The following is a 21,956-nucleotide window of genomic DNA, read 5'->3' as shown; positions in this document are numbered from 1 at the left end:
CATTATCTGTTCAATATATGAAACAAGCATTCTGGTTAAAGCCGTGGGAACAATAACAAAGAACCAACTTTTAACCAGTAATTATTCTGAACAAAGCAGACGTGTAACTGGAATATATGCAGCGTCTAAAAGCAATGAAGCGAAATTATTCAATTAATATCATCAACAAGAGCGTGATTGATCTAAACTGGCTTTAATCTCAGCAACAATCACTCCGGTTACTCTTGTTCCTTAACCCCGGCATGTTCTCATCCCAAAAGTAAACTTTCTTTCAAACATATTTGTCTGTGATGCTGAAGGCTGTGAAGTTTAGATATCAGGAAGCCTTACTGCCTTAGCTTAAAAACATCACTAATGAAAGAGTAATGGAGGTTATTTGATCAGCCAATAATGTTCTTCAGTAAACACAGGCAGTATACTACATAAGCAGATAAATAATCCCAGGTAATGTACGACTCAGAGCTCAAATAATAACACAGATAGCAGTTTTTTTCGACTCGCCAGCTTTGAAATGAAGCAGAGAATGTTTGCAGGCTTGCTTACTTTGAGGATATTTGCATTTAGATTGAAGCAAACACGATTCTTGTTATACCAAGTTCACGTTTCAGGGGAGAAAAAATAGTTTATGTGTGTATATACAGTACACATCACTGAATCTCTGAATTTATGTTCAAAATCTTCCTGCTTGTTGTGCAGCATTTTCAGTCATACCAATAACCATGTTAATGCTTATGCTACGTATGCTACATAAGACCATTCATAAGACCCGATACAAAGACATACATCACTCATCAGTTGTCATAAAGACTTATTTTTCAGTTTATGGGTTCAGGTTTTATTAGTCAACTGACAGAACTTCTTTGAAGTGAGGTAATGTCATTTTCACGGTTTAATTAATGTTCATTGGAACGTCGTAACATGTCGCTATGTAGCTACTTCAAGTCAAGAAGTCAGGAAGTCAATAGTGAAAAAGTTAATAAGTAATATTAGAGCTTAACTAATGGAATTCATATGATGTTCTGCTTATTTTGGCCTAAAAAACTCTGCTAAATAACTTGTGACACTTGTGAAGGTTATAACAATTATGACCGTTATTATACTGTAATAACAATTATGTATACTAGGTAATTACCATATATAGGGCTTCATTAGTAAGCGTAAAATATTGTAGTATGTAGCTCACATGCTTTATAACACTGTGACATAATGAATGTTATAACAGTAATGCCTTAATAAGAGATATATACATAATTGAAGCTTCATTATGAAGCCACTACAGTTACATTAATTTAGTTGACCTTTAGTTATTAACAATGTGAGATTGTGAACATATATTATGCCTTAATAACAGTTTTATTACATTTTCTGACTTTGCAATCTTCACATTGGATTAAAATCTTGTGACAGTGCTAGACTGTAATTCCTGTGGCATGTGAATGAACTTTGTCATTATGACTATAAGCTCGTCCTTGAACAAAACCATTTGCATTCACCACAAAACTTTGACAGAGCAGGTGTGTTTTGTTTCTGACCCGGGGCTATGATTCCGCTCCTCCTGCTCCTTTAACAACCATCTTCTGTACACCATGTAGAGTTCCTGTTAGCATGACTGGAATTAAAAAGCTTCTATACTTCTTGTGTTGTGCAGATTTGTCTTCATTCCACAAGATCAGATGCTGACGTTGATGTTCATGGAGTCAACTCCATGTTCAGGAGTCAGGGCTCTGTGCAGGACACTATGACATTGATGGAAAATTTGTTGGCTTGAGCCTCTTAGTTCCATACAATTGTGTGGAAACCGTTTGGAGAAGAACCTCATATAGATAAGACGGTCAGGTGTCCACATAGTTCTGGCCATATAGTGCAGTCATTATTATCAAAACTTACAACAATGATGTGACAGCTGTATATGATTCATAGACTGAAAAATGAGCTTCCTCCTGTTTGTCTCGTGTCTGAATGTCTTTCTCATGTCTCACTCTACAGTGGTGTTAATATGAAGCTCATATGAAAGTAGGCACTCAGGAGTTTCATCACTATTTCTGTTTTTCTCTACAATACTAGAGGAGATTTATTCATAGAAAAGATTCAGTTCATTGTTGAATGTTGATATAAAACCCATTTCGCAGTTCAGATTTATCTTCAACACTAAAATTCAGTGTAAGATTATCTACAGAGGGAAAAACACACGTCTAAAACACACTGAAAACAACAGAGTCCTGACTCACTTTAGATAAGACTTTATGACTTTTACTGTCTACAGTGAAACTTCCCCCACTTATTGAAGTGTTTCATCATTTTGCTTTTTCACATATTTAATTAAAAAAAGTCATCCATAAACACGTCATTTTGAAAACATTCTACATGGGCATAAAACTCAGAAAGTAATCGCACCCATTTCATCTTATGCATTCTTTCAATTATAGAACCGTTAGTTTAAGTTCATCGCTCTCCAAGTGGTCTACATATGCCCCCTTTCCACCAGAAAGAACCGGGTGCTGGTTCAGAGCTAGTGCTGGTGCTGGTTCGAAGTTGGTTCCACTGTTGAGCCTTCTAAGAACCGGTTTGCCTTTCCATGGGCTAGAGAGCAGTCACAGAGCCAAGTCTTATGTCACTGTATACATTATACAGCAACGTTAGCGCAGCAGCAGCAAACACAAACACAACATCAACAATGGCGGATGTTGCTTTACTGTTAATGCTCATGGCTTTGCAAACCTACATTGGCATCCAAACGCGGCGAATCCTGATTTAAAATAATTTTAAAATGGCGCTAACGAAGTTCTCTTTTGTCTTCTTGGTCACCCCAGCCCCTGACGCAAGCGGTTCTTAAGTCTAGAGCAGCAATGATTTGGTGCTACTTAAGAACCACTTTTCCTGGTTCAGAGCCAGCATTTTTAAATTATGCTCTGGCTCTGAACCAGCACTCAAACTGCGTTGGTAGAAAAGGGGCACATAGAACCTTTTTGCTGTGGTTCTATTGGGCAGGTACAGAACCCCATGGTAGGTCTTTGTAGTGTAGATTTAAACTTTGTGAAACGTGAGATCTGGACAGCACAGAGAGCCTGTCGGCATATGATCGAATGCAGCATGTTGATTGGTTTAGCCGTATAGAGAAGTCGTCTCCTGCTGGTGTATTCTGACAAGAAAGAGGAAGTGTGCTGCGGCTGCTCCGCTACACTCTTCTTCAGGGAGTTTGATGGCCCTGTCATCTCATTCCCATTAAGAAATACATCTTCCAGCTGTCAGCATCGGCCCTCCACTCAGAGCAGACGGCAGCTCAAACTTTGTGTCTGACCTTCAAGCATTTCAAAGCTAACTGTTCTCCGGTGTGTGTGTGTGTGTGTGTGTGTGTTTTCTTTTAATTCTGAATTATAATAATAATAATAATAATAATAATAATAATAATACATTTTATTTAAAGGCACCTTTCTGAACACTCAAGGTCACCGTACAAAAAACAACAAAGACAATCAAAATCGAATAGCTACATTGCGATACAAATTAGACCAGCAGTACAAATTATGGTGTAGAATAAGCTAAACTAAACAGATGAGTTTTAAGCTGAGATTTAAATAATGAAAGAGAAACAATATTACGGAGTTCAGATGGAAATGAGTTCCAGAGCTGAGGTGCAGAGTAACTGAAAGCTCTATTCCCCATAGTTACGAGACAGACAGAGGGAACAATGAAATGAGTGGAAGAATAAGATCTAAGAGTACGAGTTTGTTTTGGAGTATGAAGAAGATCAAGGAGATATGAAGGTGCAAGATTGTGGATAGCTTTAAATGTTAGAAGAAGAATTTTATACTTAATACGAAAAATAATGGGAAGCCAGTGAAGCTGTTCCAGAACAGGTGTAATATGATGGATAGAGGAAGTACGAGTGATAATGCGGGCAGAAGAATTTTGAACAAGTTGCAGCTTATGAAGGGTTTTGTGAGGAAGCCCAATAAGAAGGGAATTACAGTAGTCAAGCCGGGAGGTTACTAGACTGTGAACAAGAGTGGTGGTTGATTGGGTCGTGAGAAAGGAGCAAAGCCTATTGATATTTCGAAGGTGAAAGTATGCAGCCCAAGTAACATTATTTACATGAGAGGTGAAAGAAAGGGTACTATCAAAGATGACACCAAGACTCTTAACCTGAGATGAGGGAGCTATGAGAGATTCATCAATGGAAATAAGAAAATGTGAGAATTTGTTAAGCACAGATTTTGTGCCTATAATGAGAAATTCTGTTTTATTACTATTTAGTTTAAGAAAATTTGCTGAAAACCATGATTTTATGTCAATGAGACAATCAGTAAGAGCAGATGGAGGGAGTTTGGAATGTGGTTTTGTGGAAAGGTAGAGCTGGGTGTCATCAGCATAGCAATGAAACTTGACCTGATGCTTATGAAAAATATATCCAAGGGGTAAAAGGTAAGTAATAAATAGCAAAGGGCCCAGGACAGCGCCCTGGGGTACACCAGAGGTAACGGAAACTGTCGAAGAGGTGAATGATTTTAGTTGAACGAACTGTGTGCAATCAGAGAGATATGAATGAAACCATTTCAGAGGTGTGTTGGTGATGCCAATAGTGGAAAGCCTGTCTAAAAGAATATTGTGGGAAATTGTATCAAAAGCTGCACTCAGATCAAGGAGTAGGAGGATGGATAGTAAGCCAGAATCAGCTGCTATAAGCAAATCATTTGAAATTTTCAATAGAGCCGTTTCAGTGCTATGAAATGGGTGAAAACCAGATTGGAATTGTTCGTATAGATTATTGCCAGACAAATGGATATGAAGTTGAGCAGCAACAACTTTTTCCAAAATTTTAGAAATAAAAGGAAGATTAGAAATAGGACGAAAATTATTAAGGTTGTTGGTATCCAATCCTGGTTTCTTTAGAATTGGAGTTACAGCAGCTGTTTTGAAAAGAGAAGGAACAACTCCAGTGGTAAGGGAAGAATAAATAATACCCATGATAAAAGGGGACAGAGAGGAAGCAGTAGCCTTAACAAGGACAGTTGGTATAGGATCAAGAACACAAGTTGAAGATTTAGATTGATGAATACATTTTAAGATGTCATCAATTGAGGGTAGAATAAACTCAGAGAACAGTTGTGTAGGAACAGGTATAATAATGTAGGAACATTATGACACTAAACCTTCATCCCAAAGTGAGAGGCAATTTATTCCAGCTGATGATTAACACGTGTGCTTTTGTTATGATTGAATAGATTTGATTATAGCGATTTTTCGGGAGGCTTCCTCAGGGACGTGGATTATCCATGACGCTGTGTGAAATTTCCTCGTTTAAAGCAGAACCCATTTGATTACTTTCTGTGTGGCATCGTAGCCGGCGAGCAAGTCGAACGGAGACGTGGCCTCCAGCGTCAGTGATTCGCTCCTCGTTCTTTATTTACATCATGTTGTGTTTGCTTTAATCAGGTCATTTTTAGAAGGGAGAGCGTGGTGAAGCTGATTGCACTGACTGGAAGAAAGAGAAAGATGGAAGGAGAGAGCAGGGGAGAGAGAGAGAAATGAAAAGAGGGAGAAACAGATGGAGAAAAAGAGAGGGGGCAATATAGTGAAGGAGAGAGAGAGAGAGAGAGAGAGAGAGAGAGATATGAAAAGAGGGACAGACAGATATAGGGAAAGAGGGAAAATGAAAAAGAGAGGGGGGAAAGAGTGAAGGAGGACGAGAGAGAGGGGGAGGCATAAAGAGTGGGATAGTGTGAAGGAGAGAGAGAGAGAGAGAGAGAGAGAGAGAGAGGCCACAGTGATTGCAAGCATAAGGAGGTTGTGGCATTTATGTGCTTGTGATTGTAGATTGTCGATAATCGGACTTCGTTTACAGAGAATTGTTTCTGAAAATAAAAGTGTGTGTGTGTGTTTTCGCCTTACAGACACACATTTACACAAACATAATCTCATTTCTCTAAGAACAATCCTCTCCTTCCTCCACATCTTTAAGTCAATAAAGAGAAGTAATGGAGTGAGAGGTGTTGTGTTGTAGTGAAGTGTAGTGTAGTTTTGTGTAGTTTAGTGTAGTGTAGTGTAGTGAAGTGTTGTAGTGTAGTGTAGTTTTGTGTAGTGTTGTACTGTGTTGTAGTGTAGTGTTGTATTGTGTTGTAGTTTAGTGTAGTGCTGTAGTGTAGTGTAGTGTTGTAGTGTAGTGTTGTAGTGTAGTGTTGTAGTTTAGTGTAGTGCTGTAGTGTAGTGAAGTGAAGTGTTGTAGTGTAGTGTAGTGTTGTGTTGTGGTGTTGTAGTTTAGTGTTGTAGTGTAGTGTAGTATTATGTTGTAGTGTAGTGTAGTGAATTGTTGTACTGTGGTGTTGTGGTGTAGTGTAGTGCAGTAGTGTAGTGTAGTGTATTATTATGTAGTGTTGTAGTGCAGTGTTGTAATGTAGTTTAGTTCAATAGTGTAGTGTATTGTTATGTAGTGTTGTGTAGTGTGGTGTAGTGTAGTGTTGTAGTGTAGTGTTGTAGTGAAGTGTTGAGGTGTAGTGTTGTAGTGTTGTTGTGTAGTGTTGTGTTGCAGTGTAGTGTTGTGTTGTAGTGTTGCGTTGTAGTGTAGTGTAGTGTTGTAGAGTAGTGTTGTGTTGTAGTGTAGTGTAATGTTATGTAGTGTTGTGTTGTGTAGTGTTGTAGTGTGGTGTAGTGTTGTGTTGTAGTGTAGAGTTGTGGTGTAGTGTTGTAGTGTTGTAGAGTAGTGTTGTTTTGTAGTGTTGTGGTGTAATGTTGTGGTGTAGTGCAGTGTTGTAGAGTAGTGTTGTTTTGTAGTGTTGTAGAGTAGTAGAGTATTGTTGTGTTGTAGTGTAGTGGTGTAGTGTTGTGGTGTAGTGTAGTGTTGTGTTGTAGTGTTGTGGTGTAGAGTAGTGTTGTAGAGTAGTGTTGTGTTGTAGAGTAGTGTTGTAGTGTTATAGAGTAGTGTTGTGTTGTAGTGTTGTGGTGTAGTGTAGTGTTGTAGTGTTGTAGAGTAGTGTTGTGTTGTAGTGTAGTGTTGTGTTGTAGTGTTGTAGAGTAGTGTTGTGTTGTAGTGTAGTGTTGTGGTGTAGTGTAGTGTTGTGTTGTAGTGTAGTGTTGTGTTGTAGTGTTGTGGTGTAGTGTAGTGTTGTAGTGTTGTAGAGTAGTGTTGTGTTGTAGTGTAGTGTTGTGTTGTAGTGTTGTAGAGTAGTGTTGTGTTGTAGTGTAGTGTTGTGGTGTAGTGTTGTGGTGTAGTGTAGTGTTGTAGTGCAGTGTTGTGTTGTAGTGTTGTGGTGTAGTGTAGTGTTGTAGTGTTGTAGAGTAGTGTTGTGTTGTAGTGTAGTGTTGTGGTGTAGTGTAGTGTTGTAGTGTTGTGTTGTAGTGTAGTGTTGTGGTGTAGTGTTGTGGTGTAGTGTAGTGTTGTAGTGTTGTAGAGTAGTGTTGTGTTGTAGTGTAGTGGTGTAGTGTAGTTGTGTTGTAGTGTAGTGGTGTAGTGTAGTTGTGTTGTAGTGTTGTGGTGTAGTGTAGTGTTGTGTTGGGACGTGAGAGAGTGAAACTCTTAAAACTTCTTTAGTGAATCAGATCTGAAAGAAATGTTTTCAAAAATAGACAAAGGAAGATTTTAACAAGAAACTATTTTTCTGACTAAAGAATTCTTCAGTTGTTAAGTGATTTTATCAGACAGTAATCAAATTAAACATCTATTATAAAGTATTCAACTGAAATTCACCCTAAAGACCTGAATAAGTAAAATATTTGGAAATGTTTTGTCTTTATTTTCAATTAAATTGGTGAAATCACAACCACAGGATTCTTCTTTTAAACTCCTTTCAGTAAAGACACGTGTAATGACCTTCTGTGAGAGCTGTGCTCATGTCCCACATGTCAGAGGCTGAATGGCCGAGTGTGTATCATGATGATGTCACACCATGCGCCCCAGTATAAATATCAAAATCACAAAATCCTGGAGGGAAAGAGTGAAGTTTTTAAATATATAATGTATGCCTTGTATTTTTATCAGTCATTAAAACAAATCTTAAGATATAAAGTGAGGGACAGATGCAGCACTCAACAGATACAGACAGACAGAGAGAGAGAGAGAGAGAGAGAGAGAGAGACAGAGTAAGATAAAGACTGTATGTGAGACAGAGAGACAGACAGAGAGAGAGACAGATTAAGATAAAGAATGCATGTGAGACAGCCAGACAGACAGACAGACAGACAGAGAGAAAGATAGACGGACAGACAGACAAAGTGTAATAAAAAGAGAGAGAGCAAGAGAGAGATAGACAGACAGACAGAGAGAGAGAGAGAGAGAGAGAGAGAGAGAGAGAGAGAGAGAGAGAGAGAGAGAGAAGCAGACAGACAGACAGACAAGGTGAGATAAAGAATGTGAGAGAGGGATACTTAGAGGAACAGACAGACAGAGTGAGATAAAGATTGTGAGAGAGAGAGCGAGAGAGAGACAGACAGACAGGGTGAGAGAGACAGACAGAGGGAGAGAGAGACAGACAGACAGGGTGAGAGAGACGGACAGAGTGAGATAAAGAATGTGAGAGTGAGAGAGAGAGAGACAGAGAGAGAGAGAGAGAGAGAGAGAGAGAGAGAGAGAGAGAGAGAGAGAGAGAGAGAGAGAGACAAACAGACAGACAGGGTGAGAGAGATGGACAGAGTGAGATAAAGAATGTATGTGATAAAGAGAGAGAGAGACAGAGAGAGAGAGAGAGAGAGAGGCAGACAGACAGACAAGGTGAGATAAAGAATGTGTGAGAGAGAGAGAGAGAGAGCGAGAGAGAGATGGACAGACAGACAAACAGACAGACAGACAGAGTGAGATAAAGAGAGCGTGTGTGTGTATGTGTGTGTGTGTGTGAGAGAGAGAGAGAGAGAGAGAGAGAGAGGTGGAGAAACTCTTAATGTATAAGTAAGGTGATGTGATTAGTGTGGGTGTGTTTGAGCTGCACTCTGATATAGACTTTGAAGTCTCAGGTGGAGAGTTAGTGTCACGACAGCTGCTTCTGACATGTGCATTAACAGAGCTGCTCTTTGATGAGAGACGAAAGACGCTTGAAATCGTCCCTCACCTGCAGCTCCATTTCATTTTATGTTCCAGCTGCAACACCAGGTGGCTTAAAAAACTCCCAAAGAGCCGCAATTCAACTAGTGAGTCTTTTGTGTTCGAGACAAGATATTATGTTTATTGTCAAATGCCACTGAAAGTTTAAAGTAAAAAGACAAGACGATGTTGTCTTCTGCTGTTGTAGCCTGCCCACAAGGGGGTTTTGTGCATTTTTAAACATTTAATAATAGTAATAATAATAATAATAATAATTATAATAATAATAATAATAATAAACTACACATCCACCAACATCCAAAATTTTAAAAAATTAAGCAGGAAATATGCAACTAAAAGATGGTGATTGTTTTAAAGTGCTATAAGTAAGGAATCATTAAATAAAATATTACACCAACGTGTCTAATTTTCTCGCCTCCAAGATTCAAGGATAATGATAACGAGACGTGATCTTTGGAAACCAAACACGTGCTGGTCCTTATGGTAACAGTAAATTTTAATGCTAATGTTCCAACACGAGCAGGTTTGCTAGCAGTCAGTTATCCTGCTAGCTAAACTAGCTATGTCAGTGATGTTAGTATGTAGGGGTGTGTCCTGTTTTCCCAATTTGCAAAGTCATGCACTGTGTATGCACATGAACGTATGCACCAAAAACATTTTAAACAGCTTATTATTCATTACATGATTATTTTTGAATCATGTTATGTGGAAATAAAACAAAACATCTCAAAACATCAGTTACTTCATATCTTTTCATATTTTCATATGATGTGTCTCCAGGATGTGTTTATTTATTTTTTTTTAAATTTGGCTGTTTTTGCGTCAGATGGAAAAAAAAGCTAGTCATGCTGGCATGTGACTGGGTGTGTGAACTCCAGAGTCGTTTATTAGAGACCACTTATGGAAAATCATCAGCATCGATCAAAGCTGGTGGTTCCTGTAGGACTGCACCCGATGAGCCACAGGATGCCGTATGACCGTCACACGCTCTCCTCGTGCAGTCATCTATAGCAACACTACCGCCTCCTGCAGTGATACGCCTGCTCACGCTGTCCTAGTTTCGGCCCAGTGGAAAAATATAATAAAGATTTTCTCTCATGCTTCTGCAACACGATGTCCTTTTTTTTCGTTTTTGCGTAAGAAAGTCTATCAGCAAGCGTGCCTGTCGTCATCCCACGTCCCTCGGCATTGTCTCAAAATGACCTTGCTGCTTAACCCTGGTTGAAGTAGAACCAGAAAGCTCTCATGTCGTTCTTTCTTCCTGTCAGTAAGTGGCAGTTGCAGGCCTATGTGAAGCGTTGTAATCAAGTTTGTGAGGGTGGGATTGATTGAGAAGGAGCTCTTTTGGGTGTATTTGACCACCCACATCTGCTGCTGTCTGCTCTTTAAAACCATCTGAGATGGGGAGAGAGAATGAGAGAGAGAGAGAGAGAGAGAGAGAGAGAGAGAGAGAGAGAGAGAGAGAGACTCAGAGGAGGACTCGCCTCTCTCTCATCAGTACAGCTCTCAATTTTACACCTTTGATTGGTGTTGTTTTAGGAGAGCTTCTAATATAAAGCAGTCTGCTCACTGACATTGATGCAGGAGGTTGTTGATGATTTATAACAGCATTTAAAGTAAATCAGTTGGACAACTAAGGAAACTACATCCTTGTATCCCAAAGACAGAAATACAGTTTGAATGGACTATAGCAGTTTTTTTAATCTCAATATCTAGCAAGTCAGCAAGATTTCTCAAATTACAACAAGATTTTTGTTTCTACCAGGATGCATTAACACTTAAATCACACATTATGGTTACATCAGTATTTACTGCATTAGCTAGAAATAACAAATCATAAACATAAACACATTAAATGTAATAATTAACACTAATTGTCTGTGAAGTAGATGTCAGGAACATTGAAACTGTGAACATCGGCATTCAGACATTAGACACCATTACAGATAAAGATGGTATTTAGACTGAGAAACTTCATGCTTTTCATTGCTGCACTTCCATTTCATCATGGAGGATATGCAATTCAGTAACTCATGTGTTTGCATTTGATTCAGGACTATCTAAATTCAACCCAGTACCTCTTCACCCCAGTACCCTAATTCAGTAGCTCCTGTCTGATTCAGTACTTTCTAAATTTAATTCAGAGCCCCTTGCATCTGATTCATACAGTTTGCATTTGCATTCAATTCAGTCCTATTACATTTAGTTTCGTACATACTGCATTTGAGTAAATAGCTAATGGAATATAAGTTGATTTCTTCTCAGCAAGTCTACTTTTCCCCCTGACTAAACTTTATGCTTTTCATTGCCGTTCTGTAATGTAAGTAATGCTAATTTACATAATGTGGACTTGTTCTAATTATGCTAATGTTCATTATTTAGTAAACATTTACACAAACATTGGTTAAAACATTATTTTGCTGTAGTGTAAACTGCAGTAATAAAAATAACCATGTGCATAGACCTACATACATGAGTGGAATATACACACAAACAAGGTTAGATAACTTGAGTAATGTTAGATAACTCGACCTGGGCTCAGTCTGACTCACCTTCTCTTGAGACTGAGAGAGAAACTCGCCTCTGGCTGCTTTTGCCTGGAATTTAGAGGGAAATAAATTATATTCAAACAACCTTTGGTGTATGTTGTAATAATTTGTTATCATGGCTAATTCTTGGGTGTTAGCGTAGCTGGGTCAGCTGTTAGCATGGCTAGTTGTTATCCAGTGTGTGATTTTTTAGGCACTGTAATTTTGGTCACATTGTTTAGTGTAAAATGGTTGTGAGAGCAGTAGCGTTGATGAGAAGAGAGTGAAAACGCAGTCACTGTGCTGTTGTCTAACGTCTAACAGGAAGTGCAGTAGAAGTAAACCACTGGAGAGACTGCAACAAAACAGATCAGATCTGTCATAAAGAACTGTGCCGAGAACACAACTGGGAACAAAGTCACTGGCTTGAGACTCACTGGCATGAGGCCAAGTGTCTTTAAATAAAGAGCTGAAGCGAGCATCAGCATTGCTAATTACACGTCGCTCAGTGTCGCTCATTATATGTATTTCATCCAGTCGCTGGAAGGTGGGACACGCAGCTCGACGAAGATGAAAGAAAAATCACTTCAAGTTGTCATGGTTTTGTGAGCAGACCCCCTGAACAGATCGTGTTTGCACTTCTTTATACACTTGTTCATCCCAATTAGTGTCTTTACAAATAATTTCTTTACTTCCCCCTCAGGCTGTAAACAGAATGCAGTGATGTTTTTGCTTCCAGAAGGAAAATAATTACTGAAAATGAAATGGTGTAACAAAAAACAAATGGAATCAAAGAGCATGTGTTACTCACTTTTTCCATCGATCGCTCTTCTGTTGATGAAGCTGAACCACAAAGATGACACTTTCACATGTTGCACCATCATGTTGCATTGTCGAGAGCGGGATTTCTGTTTTGCTATCCTGGGGTTAAAAAGAACAAAATATTTTTAATAAAATGCTTTATAAATTATAATTTACCATAATGAGCATGTTAATATAAATGTGTGATTTACAGCAGTACTATTTTCTGAGCTGCTGATATAAAAACAAATAAATAAATAAATAAAATCACTGACCAATCAGAATCGAGAATGTCAGGCAGCTAAAGTACATAAACCAGTTAGCTAGCTTTCAGAAATAGTAGCGTAATGACAAAGACAAAGAGGACTATTTGCATTTTAAAATAATCTGTATTGTTTTGTTATAGCAATCTGCTGTTAGCTGAAGGTGTTTTTAGGATTATTGACCTATGGGCCTTGAAACTGGAGCATGCACGCGACTGTTATATGAAGATAAAATACAGCCATCTTGAATAGAGTCCCCGGGGTGGTAGAAACAGACCCAGACCCAGATCCAGACACGCTCATCGATCTGTTTATAGTGTTTTAAATCAAGGACCAGAGTGCTTTCAGGGTGAAGAGGTGACGGGTGGAGCACATGCACAGTTTAATGGGGAGTAATGAGTGAAGAGAGAACAGATTTATTGATGGAGAAAGTATGGAGACTATATACTATATACTCTATATACTAGAGACTTTGTTCTGTAATATATAGTGTTCATAAGTTTACTTTATTGAGAGAAACAGTTAAGTTGAGAGACTATAAATAACATACCCTATAAATATATAAACAACTATATATAAATAACCATAAATAAATAAGTGATTCAAGGCTAAAGGGTGTTACATTAAGAACAATTGTTAATCTAGTCATCGCCACAGTCATACACATGTTTATAAAACTCACTGCTAAGACTAGCTATCTAGATAACTAATAAAGTTTTTGTGATATATTCACAGATTTTAAATCAGTAATTCTGTCAAGAACTTAAAGTTATGCTTGAAAAATTTGCTAACCTGATTCTTGGAAGTTTACACTGTTTATATTGCTTTTAATTAACAAGCTAACTTGTTATAACAGTATTTTTGACAGAAGTATGCATTTTTATAAATACTCTAAACTGAATGCCACAACTAAAACGATCTAAACTGACTGATGTTTTGTCAAAATATTGAAATTACATTCACAAACATTCATATTCTTAATTGTCAGTGCTAGCCTGTTAGCTAAACTGGCATGATTTGAGTTAATAATGTTAAATGCTAACACTCACTAGCTAGCTAATGTGAGCTAACCTGATGGGGCTTCTGACAGGATTTTTAAGTCACTTTCATGACAGGTTTCCTGTTTGGGGAAAAAAAAACATCTATGTTCCTTCGTGCTCCTTATATAAATATAACTGGTGTTTAGAAGAGAAGAAATGCAGGTATTTATCTGGGATTGTTTCCAATCTGTCAAAATATATCTTCTATATGGTGTGTACATGTGGGTGGAAAGAAGGTCCAAAGAAACCCATCTGCCTCCTGTTATTTGTCTACGTACATTGTGTTTGTTTGTTTCTGAGATGATTGACTGTAGCTGAATAAATCTATGATTTATGTAATTATATGTTGAGGGACTGAGTGTGCTAGGTCTGAAAACGTGTGTAGTTGTTGTGTTAATGTGAGGAGGTTGCACTTTGTTCACCTCAGCGCAGTTTATTGATTGCTTTTGTTTTGGGTTTAGAAATAGTTATAGTTTACACATCCAAGGTCTTACCATTCACATGCGACCCCGAGTCATGCTTCAGAGAATGGTGATAACCTGCAATCGAGGGCAGAAAGTGCTTCTTAATCTTATTAACTCTCTTTGCTGTTGAATTATTATATATTTTTTTCACCGCTGTGGAGGTTATTTATAAGCAACAGTTAGCTTAAAAAAATATCATATTTAAATAGTAACATTTCTAGATTCATTCATTCATTCATTTTCTACCGCTTATCCGAACTACCTTGGAGGAAACCCCTGAGGCACAGGGAGAACATGTAAAACATGAAAACTCCACACACACAAGGTGGAGGTGGGAATCGAACCCCCAACCCTGGAGGTGTGAGGCGAACGTGCTAACCACTAAGCCACCCTGCCCCCACATTTCTAGATAACTAAACAAATTATTATTAGCATTATTAGCTCACCAAAACCTATATTTAATTGACTGAAATTAGCATTAGCCAAATGTTAGAGCTATTTAAAGACCAAAAAAGCATTAGTGTGCATGTAGAACAGTTAAGCAAATCAGCTTAGATAATGTCTCTCCAGCAGCACTACAGAAAAAGGTATAGCACTTTATTTAATTATTTTTTTTTAACCTCACACTATCTTTAGAACATCTCTCAAATATCTTCACAGGCTTGTTACAGGCTAGAACACAGTAACAAACACTCATGTATCGTAGCATTTCTAAATAATGAATTAGCATTTGCATAAAAGATCCACAGAAAAAGGTATAGCACTTGTGTAGGTTGTGTGTGGATGTGGACACAAACATGAACATCTTCACAGGCTAGCTACAGAACAAGGAGAAATCCACTTATGTTGTCACTAAAATTATACATTTTGGAGCGGAGCTTGTATATAGAAAGTGATGTTTTGTTCCTCCAGATTTTTATCTCTTTGACAGGATTAAAGTGTTTGATGTCCTGAAATAGAGCTGTGAAAAACACTAGTATGCGCTGCTTGCTTGCTACCTAATCCCACACCTCGCTGCTGTACACACACACACACACGCACACGCAAGCCAAAGTGTGAGCCGGTTTAATAAGATCTGCTAATTAGCATGTAGAACAATAACAGATGATCTTTTGTGGTTTAGGAAAACACATATTTGTGGAAATGCTTAAAAAATGTGTCATGAATTGTAACGCTGTCATTTATCTCTCTCAATCTAACATTGTCTTTAAAATATGGACAACAAAATAACATTTTTAATATAATACACTTTACTAGCTAGAAAGCTACTGAGTTGTAGCCTGGACTGAAATGTTTGTAAATAGTAAAACACTTTCCAGTCTGTTCTGAGGTGCTAATAACCTCAGTGTGAAAAAAAATCTGTCAGGAGAGAAAGTGGGATTCCTGTAAAAACTCATACAGACTGTTCTTCCTCTCTGCCGGCAGATTGAAAGCATAATCACCAGAATCCAGGATGAAACTGATGGCGTGCCCATCAGAACCGTCAAGAGCTTCATGTCAAAGATTCCCAGCGTGGTCACAGGTGAAGAGACCCAATCACAGCTGTCACACCTGCCACACCTGTCAAATCTGACTGTCTGTGTTGGCAGAGATGTAATAGTTTATACTGTTTTGCCTATTTTTCTATTTGACATTCCAGATGAAAACCAATATCTGATTTCTTATTGTGATTAGTGCATGCAAGACATTTGACACGTGCCATGATGGAAAGATCACGAGGAACAAATTTAAAAGGAAAGCCTTGGGTGGGGAAATTCAGTGTTTGGCCATTTTGTTTGGGCCTCATGGTGGGCATCAGGTTAGACTACATGGTGGGTCTCAGGCCTCATGCTGGGTGTAAAATGTGACCTTTCAGTGGGCCTAGGAAGGCCCATGACAAACAAAAATCTTGTAAACAAAAATTCTAATTTTATTACAAAAATATTTTCTGGATCCTCAAGAGCAATGGATTTCATAAAGGGCCGGAATGACCACAGGTTTCATTCCAACCAATCAGGAGCCACACCTGGTTCTACCTGTGCAATCAGATGATGTTATCTCCAATCTGTTGATTACTGACCCTTAATATATAAATTTGTTCACACCCTGTTCCAGAAGGACAACCGAAGAACCCTCAAGGCTTCTAAATTGTTCTATATGTGTATGTAGCAGTTATAGAGAGACGGAAGCTGGTTAATGCTAGTTATGATGATTATTGTTCAGGAAATTGATGTTTTTATTGTATCTAGATGTGAATTAAACTGAACTGGTACGATTCTGTATCTTTTACTGTACACCAGGTTCAGACATCGTTCAGTGGCTGATGAAGAATCTTTCCATTGAAGATCCCGGTGAGGAAAAAAAACGTACTATAAGAAATAAAGCCCATGCCTTAGAAATGATAAAGCTCTCACTGCTAAGCTATATGAAGAGATGGTCTGTTTATTTCAGCTGAGGCTTTGCACATCGGGAGCTTGATCGCTGCTCAGGGATACATCTTCCCCATCTCGGACCATGTGCTTACCCTGAAGGACGACGGCACCTTCTACCGCTTCCAGGTGAGCCAACAAAGACAATGTCCAGTTTAAGAAGTACATCTAATCTATGATTGTATTGAAATGCATTGGCATTACAGTTTCAGTACTCTAAAAAACAGAATTTAGAATTACAGAACTTCTATTCCAATTCATTCATCAATTAATCAATGAGATCAAATAAAAAGAAATAAACAAACAAATAATGGTGGGAAATGCAGATAAAGCATCAAGATCCACTTCTTCTTTATTAAAGAATTAATGAAGAATCATCTAAAGGCTTTTCCTGTCTGGTTTCTTTATAAAGCTTAATTCTTCCTTCCACCTCAGAGTTTATACTAGTATGTTTGCACATACTGTACAATATTTCAATCATTTGCTGTTTTTGCACAATTCTATATATTATCTCAAGCACCTGCTGCTAAGAAACTGTGTTCATTCTAATTTACTGCACGAAATATTGTTTGAACATTCAGTATTCACATACAGTATTTACACTGGTCGGTCGGCGCTGTTTCTGTTTATTGTCTTTTGTGTATTGTATTTTTTGTACTTTTTGGATTGTCTTGTAACTTTTTGTCTGCACTGTCTTTGTCCTGCACTGTCTTTTGTCCTGCACTGTCTTGTCTGTGTTGTTTGCACCAGGTTTGCACAGTTGCACTTTATGTGGCTAAGACTACTTACAAGTCCTTAGCCCTGTCTTTGTTTTATGTAGCACCAAAATCCTGGAGAGACGTTGTCTCATTTCGTACTGCAACAGCTACAGTATATATGGTTGTAATGACAATGAAAGCTTCTTGACTTGACTTGACTTGACTTGACTTGACTTGACTTGATATCCAGCCAGAAGACGATAAAAGACCAGACATGAGCAGTTCCACCAAATATAACTGCTTAATTTCTGCTCTGGGTTTTGTGAAGAATCAATAATTTCTTTATGATTCTAGATGAGACAAGTTCCCCTGTGACACTCTGTCTCTCTCTCTCTCTCTCTCTCTCTCTCTCTCTCTCTCAGTCAGAGCGGTATATTGTGCTTAATATTCTGTGCACAAAGCTTCATACTGTAAAAGTCTTCTTTTTTTTGGCTCTATACTGTGAACCTTTCCTACATTCTTTGGATTAAAATAAAACAGACAGAGGTGTCAAGCGAGCATTTTCTGAATTGTAGCATTTATGAATTCATAATTCACATAAGAATAAAACTAAATAAATAAAAAAAAAGAACAGAAAATGCGATCTGTCTGCATTGTGTTCAGATTAATGATGAATTTACTGCCAGTTCATAAAAGTTCACTGGGCCCCATAAAAAATATGTTTTTGCTTCCACTACATACACACACATACACACACACATACACACACATACACACACACAAACACACACACACAAACACGCACACACACATACACATACACACACACACATACTTGTACTCACTGACACAAGTGTTCTTTCATGCTGCTCAGTACCCCATAAAAAATATGCTTTTGCTTCCGCTACAGCTCATTTGTGACTCTAATTCACACACAGACACACATACACACACACACATACACACACACACGCACACACGTACACACACGCACATACACACATACACACACACATACACACACGCACACACACACATACACATACACACACACACATACACACACACATACACACACATACACACACACACACACACACACACACACACACACACACACACACACGCACACACACCTACACATACACACACACACATACACACACACATACACACACACACACACGCACACACACACACATTAGTACAAACAGTTGTTCACACATACTTGTACTCACTGACACAAGCGTTCTTTCATGCTGCTCAGTATTCCTTTTTTCTTTCTTTTGTGAATGTATGAATTTAAAATACTATGAAATAACAGCAGAAATAAAATAAAAACCATAAACAAACACAAACACTAGTACAAAAACAAGCAGAATGAGAGAAATGGGGTAAAGGGGGAGGGGTCTGATGCCTCAATGTTTTTTCACTTCTAGTAAATATATAGATTTATAAATCATTTATTTTATAAAGTAAATATTTATTTATAAAGATAAATAATTCACACCTTCATTACAGTATAGTAGAAGAGCACATCTTTGCAGAGCTCCACCTCACTGTGTCAGTGACACACACCTAACTTTCCGCCACACACTCATTAATTAGGGAGTGTTTTCCTCTCTAAAAAGGAACTCATCACCACATTGCAGGAAGGTAATGATGATCCTGTAGGAGGAATAAGCTGCTCTGCCTGGCTTTAATTCTGTGATATTAGAACATGACACTAGTGCAAGAACGTGTGTATGGTGTGTGTGGAGAGCGTGAGTATGGCGTCTGTGTATGGAGAGTCTGAGAATTGCATGTGTGTTTGGTTTGCGTATGAGGAGTGTGAGTACTGTATGATGTGTGTTTATCTTGTGTGTATGGAGTGTGTGAGTATGGTGTGTGTGTATGGTGTGTGCATGGGGAGTGTGAGTACGACGTGTGTGTGTGTGTGTGGAGAGTGTGAGAATGATGTGTGTTTGTTGTGTATGGTGTGTGTATGAGGAGTGTGAGTACGAAGTGTGTTTATGGTGTGTGTATGGAGAGTGTGATTAAGACGTGTGTATGAGGAGTGTGAGTACGATGTGTGTTTATGGTGTGTGTATGAGGAGTGTGAGTACGGTGTCTGTATGGAGAGTGTGATTAAGACGTGTGTATGGTGTGTGTATGAGGAGTGTGAGTATGACGTGTGTGTACAGAATGTGTTTGTGTATTGTAAGATTATGTCTGGTGTGTGTGTGTGTGTGTGTGTGTAGTGAGCAGTGTGTGGCTGTCATTCAGCGCAGTGTTTAATAAAGCACCCCCTCCCTCTCGTGCCCCCTAATGCTGCTGTCACTCCAAGCCTGAGGATGAATCTGTGTATCTATTTAAAGAGACAACTAATCAGCATCTCTCTCTCTTTCCTTTTCTCATCCTTTCCTGCCCTGTCTTCCTTAGGCTCCGTACTTTTGGCCATCAAATTGCTGGGAGCCAGAAAACACAGATTATGGTGAGTGTGAGTATCTGCAGGATTATAGCATGGAGTGTGTGATACCACATGCCGCAGCATCATTTCCTTTACAGTGGCTTACTGATGCACTATGTGTTCACACAGCTGTGATCAGTGTTTACCAAACTGCTCTCTCACCTCTCTTTACCACTCTAATCGCTCTGATCACTTACCACCCTGATCACTCTAATCACTCACCACTCTAATCACTCTAATCAGTCACCACTCTGATCACTCTGATCACTCACCACTCTAATCACTCTGATCGCTCACCACTCTGATCACTCTATTTACTCACCACTCTGATCACCCTGATTACTCACCACTCTGATCACTCTTTTCACTCTCCCCTCTGATCACTCTCCACTCGGGTCACTCTCCACTCTGATCACTCACCACTCTGATCACTCGGGTCACTCACCACTCTGATCACTTGGGTCACTCACCACTCTGATCACTCTGATCATTCTGATCATTCTATTGACTCACCACTCTGATCACCCTGATTACTCACCACTCTGATCACTCTTTTCACTCTCCACTCTGATCACTCTCCACTCTGATCACTCTCCACTCTGATCACTCGGGTCACTCACCACTCTGATCACTCACCACTCTGATCACTCGGGTCACTCACCTCTCTGATCACTCTGATCATTCTGATCACTCTATTGACTCACCACTCTGATCACTCTTTTCACTCTCCACTCTGATCACTCTCCACTCTGATCACTCACCACTCTGATCACTCAGGTCACTCTCCACTCTGGTCACTCACCACTCTGATCACTCACCAATCTGATCACTCACCAATCTGATCACCCACCACCCTGATCACTCACCACTCTGATCACTCACCACTCTGATCACTCGGGTCACTCACCACTCTGATCACTCTCCACTTTGATCATTTTGATCAATATTTACCAAACTGCTCTCTTACCTCTCTTTTCACTCTGATTACTCAGCAACCTTACTACTACCACTCACCACTCTGATCACTCTGACCATCCTATTCATTCTGATCATTCACCACTCTAATCACTCTGATCACTTACCACTCTAAACACTCTGATTGCTCACCACTCTGATCACTCTGATCAGTCACCACTCTGATCATTCTGATCACTCACCACTCTAATCACTCTGATCACTCTGATTACTCACCACTCTGTTTACTCTGATCACTCCCATGAATTTGACCTCTCAGCATTCTGACAGCTCTCACTCTTGAAGGAGTACATATCCACAATTCTTTTTCCACCATACCTTTCTATTTTTAAATCATATACCAAATGCAGCTAGTGGCTCTATGTGTGGGCTCATGTACATGCAGGTGTGTGTTACATGTGTAAAAGGATGGTGAAGTGGGAGTGACTCAGGGGTGAATGTAAGATTCATGCTTCTCTCTCTCTGTTCCTTCTCTCTCTCTCTCTCTCTCTCTCTCTCTCTCTCTCTCTCTGCTCCTTTATTGTCTCCTGCAGCCATTTATCTGTGTAAGAGAACAATGCAGAACAAGACTCGGCTGGAGCTAGCGGACTATGAAGCGGTGAGAATCACAAAAGACACTCTCTCTCTCTCTCTCTCTCTCTCTCTCTCTCTCTCTCTCTCTCTCTCTCTCTCTCTCTCGCCCTCTCTCTCCCCCACAGAGTTTAGGGAGGGAACACAGAGAGGTGTTACTGCAGTGGCTGATACAGAGACAGTGCTGAGTGAGTGATCGATAGTGTGGCGAGGACGAGCCTCACAACAACACAACTCATCACTGTGCGACTTGCACTAATCACACTGAATAAAGCAAAAGCTTATCCATCTCATCCAATCATCTCACTTTATACATCTAACATCATCTTTAAATACTCATGGTCCCTTTACTCATGGTCCCTTTACTTGATTTAATACTTTAATCTTCTTGTTAGTGTATTCTTTGCTGCTCATTACTTTATTTCCTTTTCTTTGTTTCCTTTCTCATTTATTTTTCCCTTCATTACACCATCTTTCTTTCTTTCTTTCTTTCTTTCTTTCTTTCTTTCTTTCTTACTTACATTTTTGTTTTCATTTCTTTTTCTGCTCGATCATTTATCCTTCTTCCTTTTTCCTTTATTTCTTTCCTTCTATTTTTGCTCCCTTTTGTCTTCCTTCTTTTTTCTGTTCTAATTTTTTTCCTGTCTGTTTACTTTGGTTTTGTTTGCTTCCCCTTTCTTCTTTTAATTTCTTTTTTTATATTACTTTTACCTAATGTCCCTTTTTCTGTCC

General features: G+C 38.9%; 1 protein-coding gene across 1 annotated transcript in view; it reads left to right on the top strand.

The window, feature by feature from the left end:
* The window catches only part of rgs6 (regulator of G protein signaling 6), a 94,236-nt gene that overhangs the window by 60,335 nt on the left and 11,945 nt on the right, over positions 1-21,956 (top strand). The window contains exons 3-7 of the mRNA XM_060864946.1: positions 15,550-15,646; positions 16,404-16,454; positions 16,555-16,661; positions 19,652-19,703; positions 21,188-21,252. Of these exons, the coding sequence (XP_060720929.1) occupies positions 15,550-15,646; positions 16,404-16,454; positions 16,555-16,661; positions 19,652-19,703; positions 21,188-21,252 (372 nt within the window). The remainder of the gene's footprint in view (positions 1-15,549; positions 15,647-16,403; positions 16,455-16,554; positions 16,662-19,651; positions 19,704-21,187; positions 21,253-21,956) is intronic.

Source organism: Tachysurus vachellii, chromosome 3, assembly GCF_030014155.1.
Source record: "Tachysurus vachellii isolate PV-2020 chromosome 3, HZAU_Pvac_v1, whole genome shotgun sequence".
Lineage (NCBI taxonomy): Eukaryota > Metazoa > Chordata > Actinopteri > Siluriformes > Bagridae > Tachysurus > Tachysurus vachellii.
The sequence above is the reverse complement of the archived record's forward strand: the minus strand, read 5'-3'. Positions and strand labels throughout refer to the sequence as shown.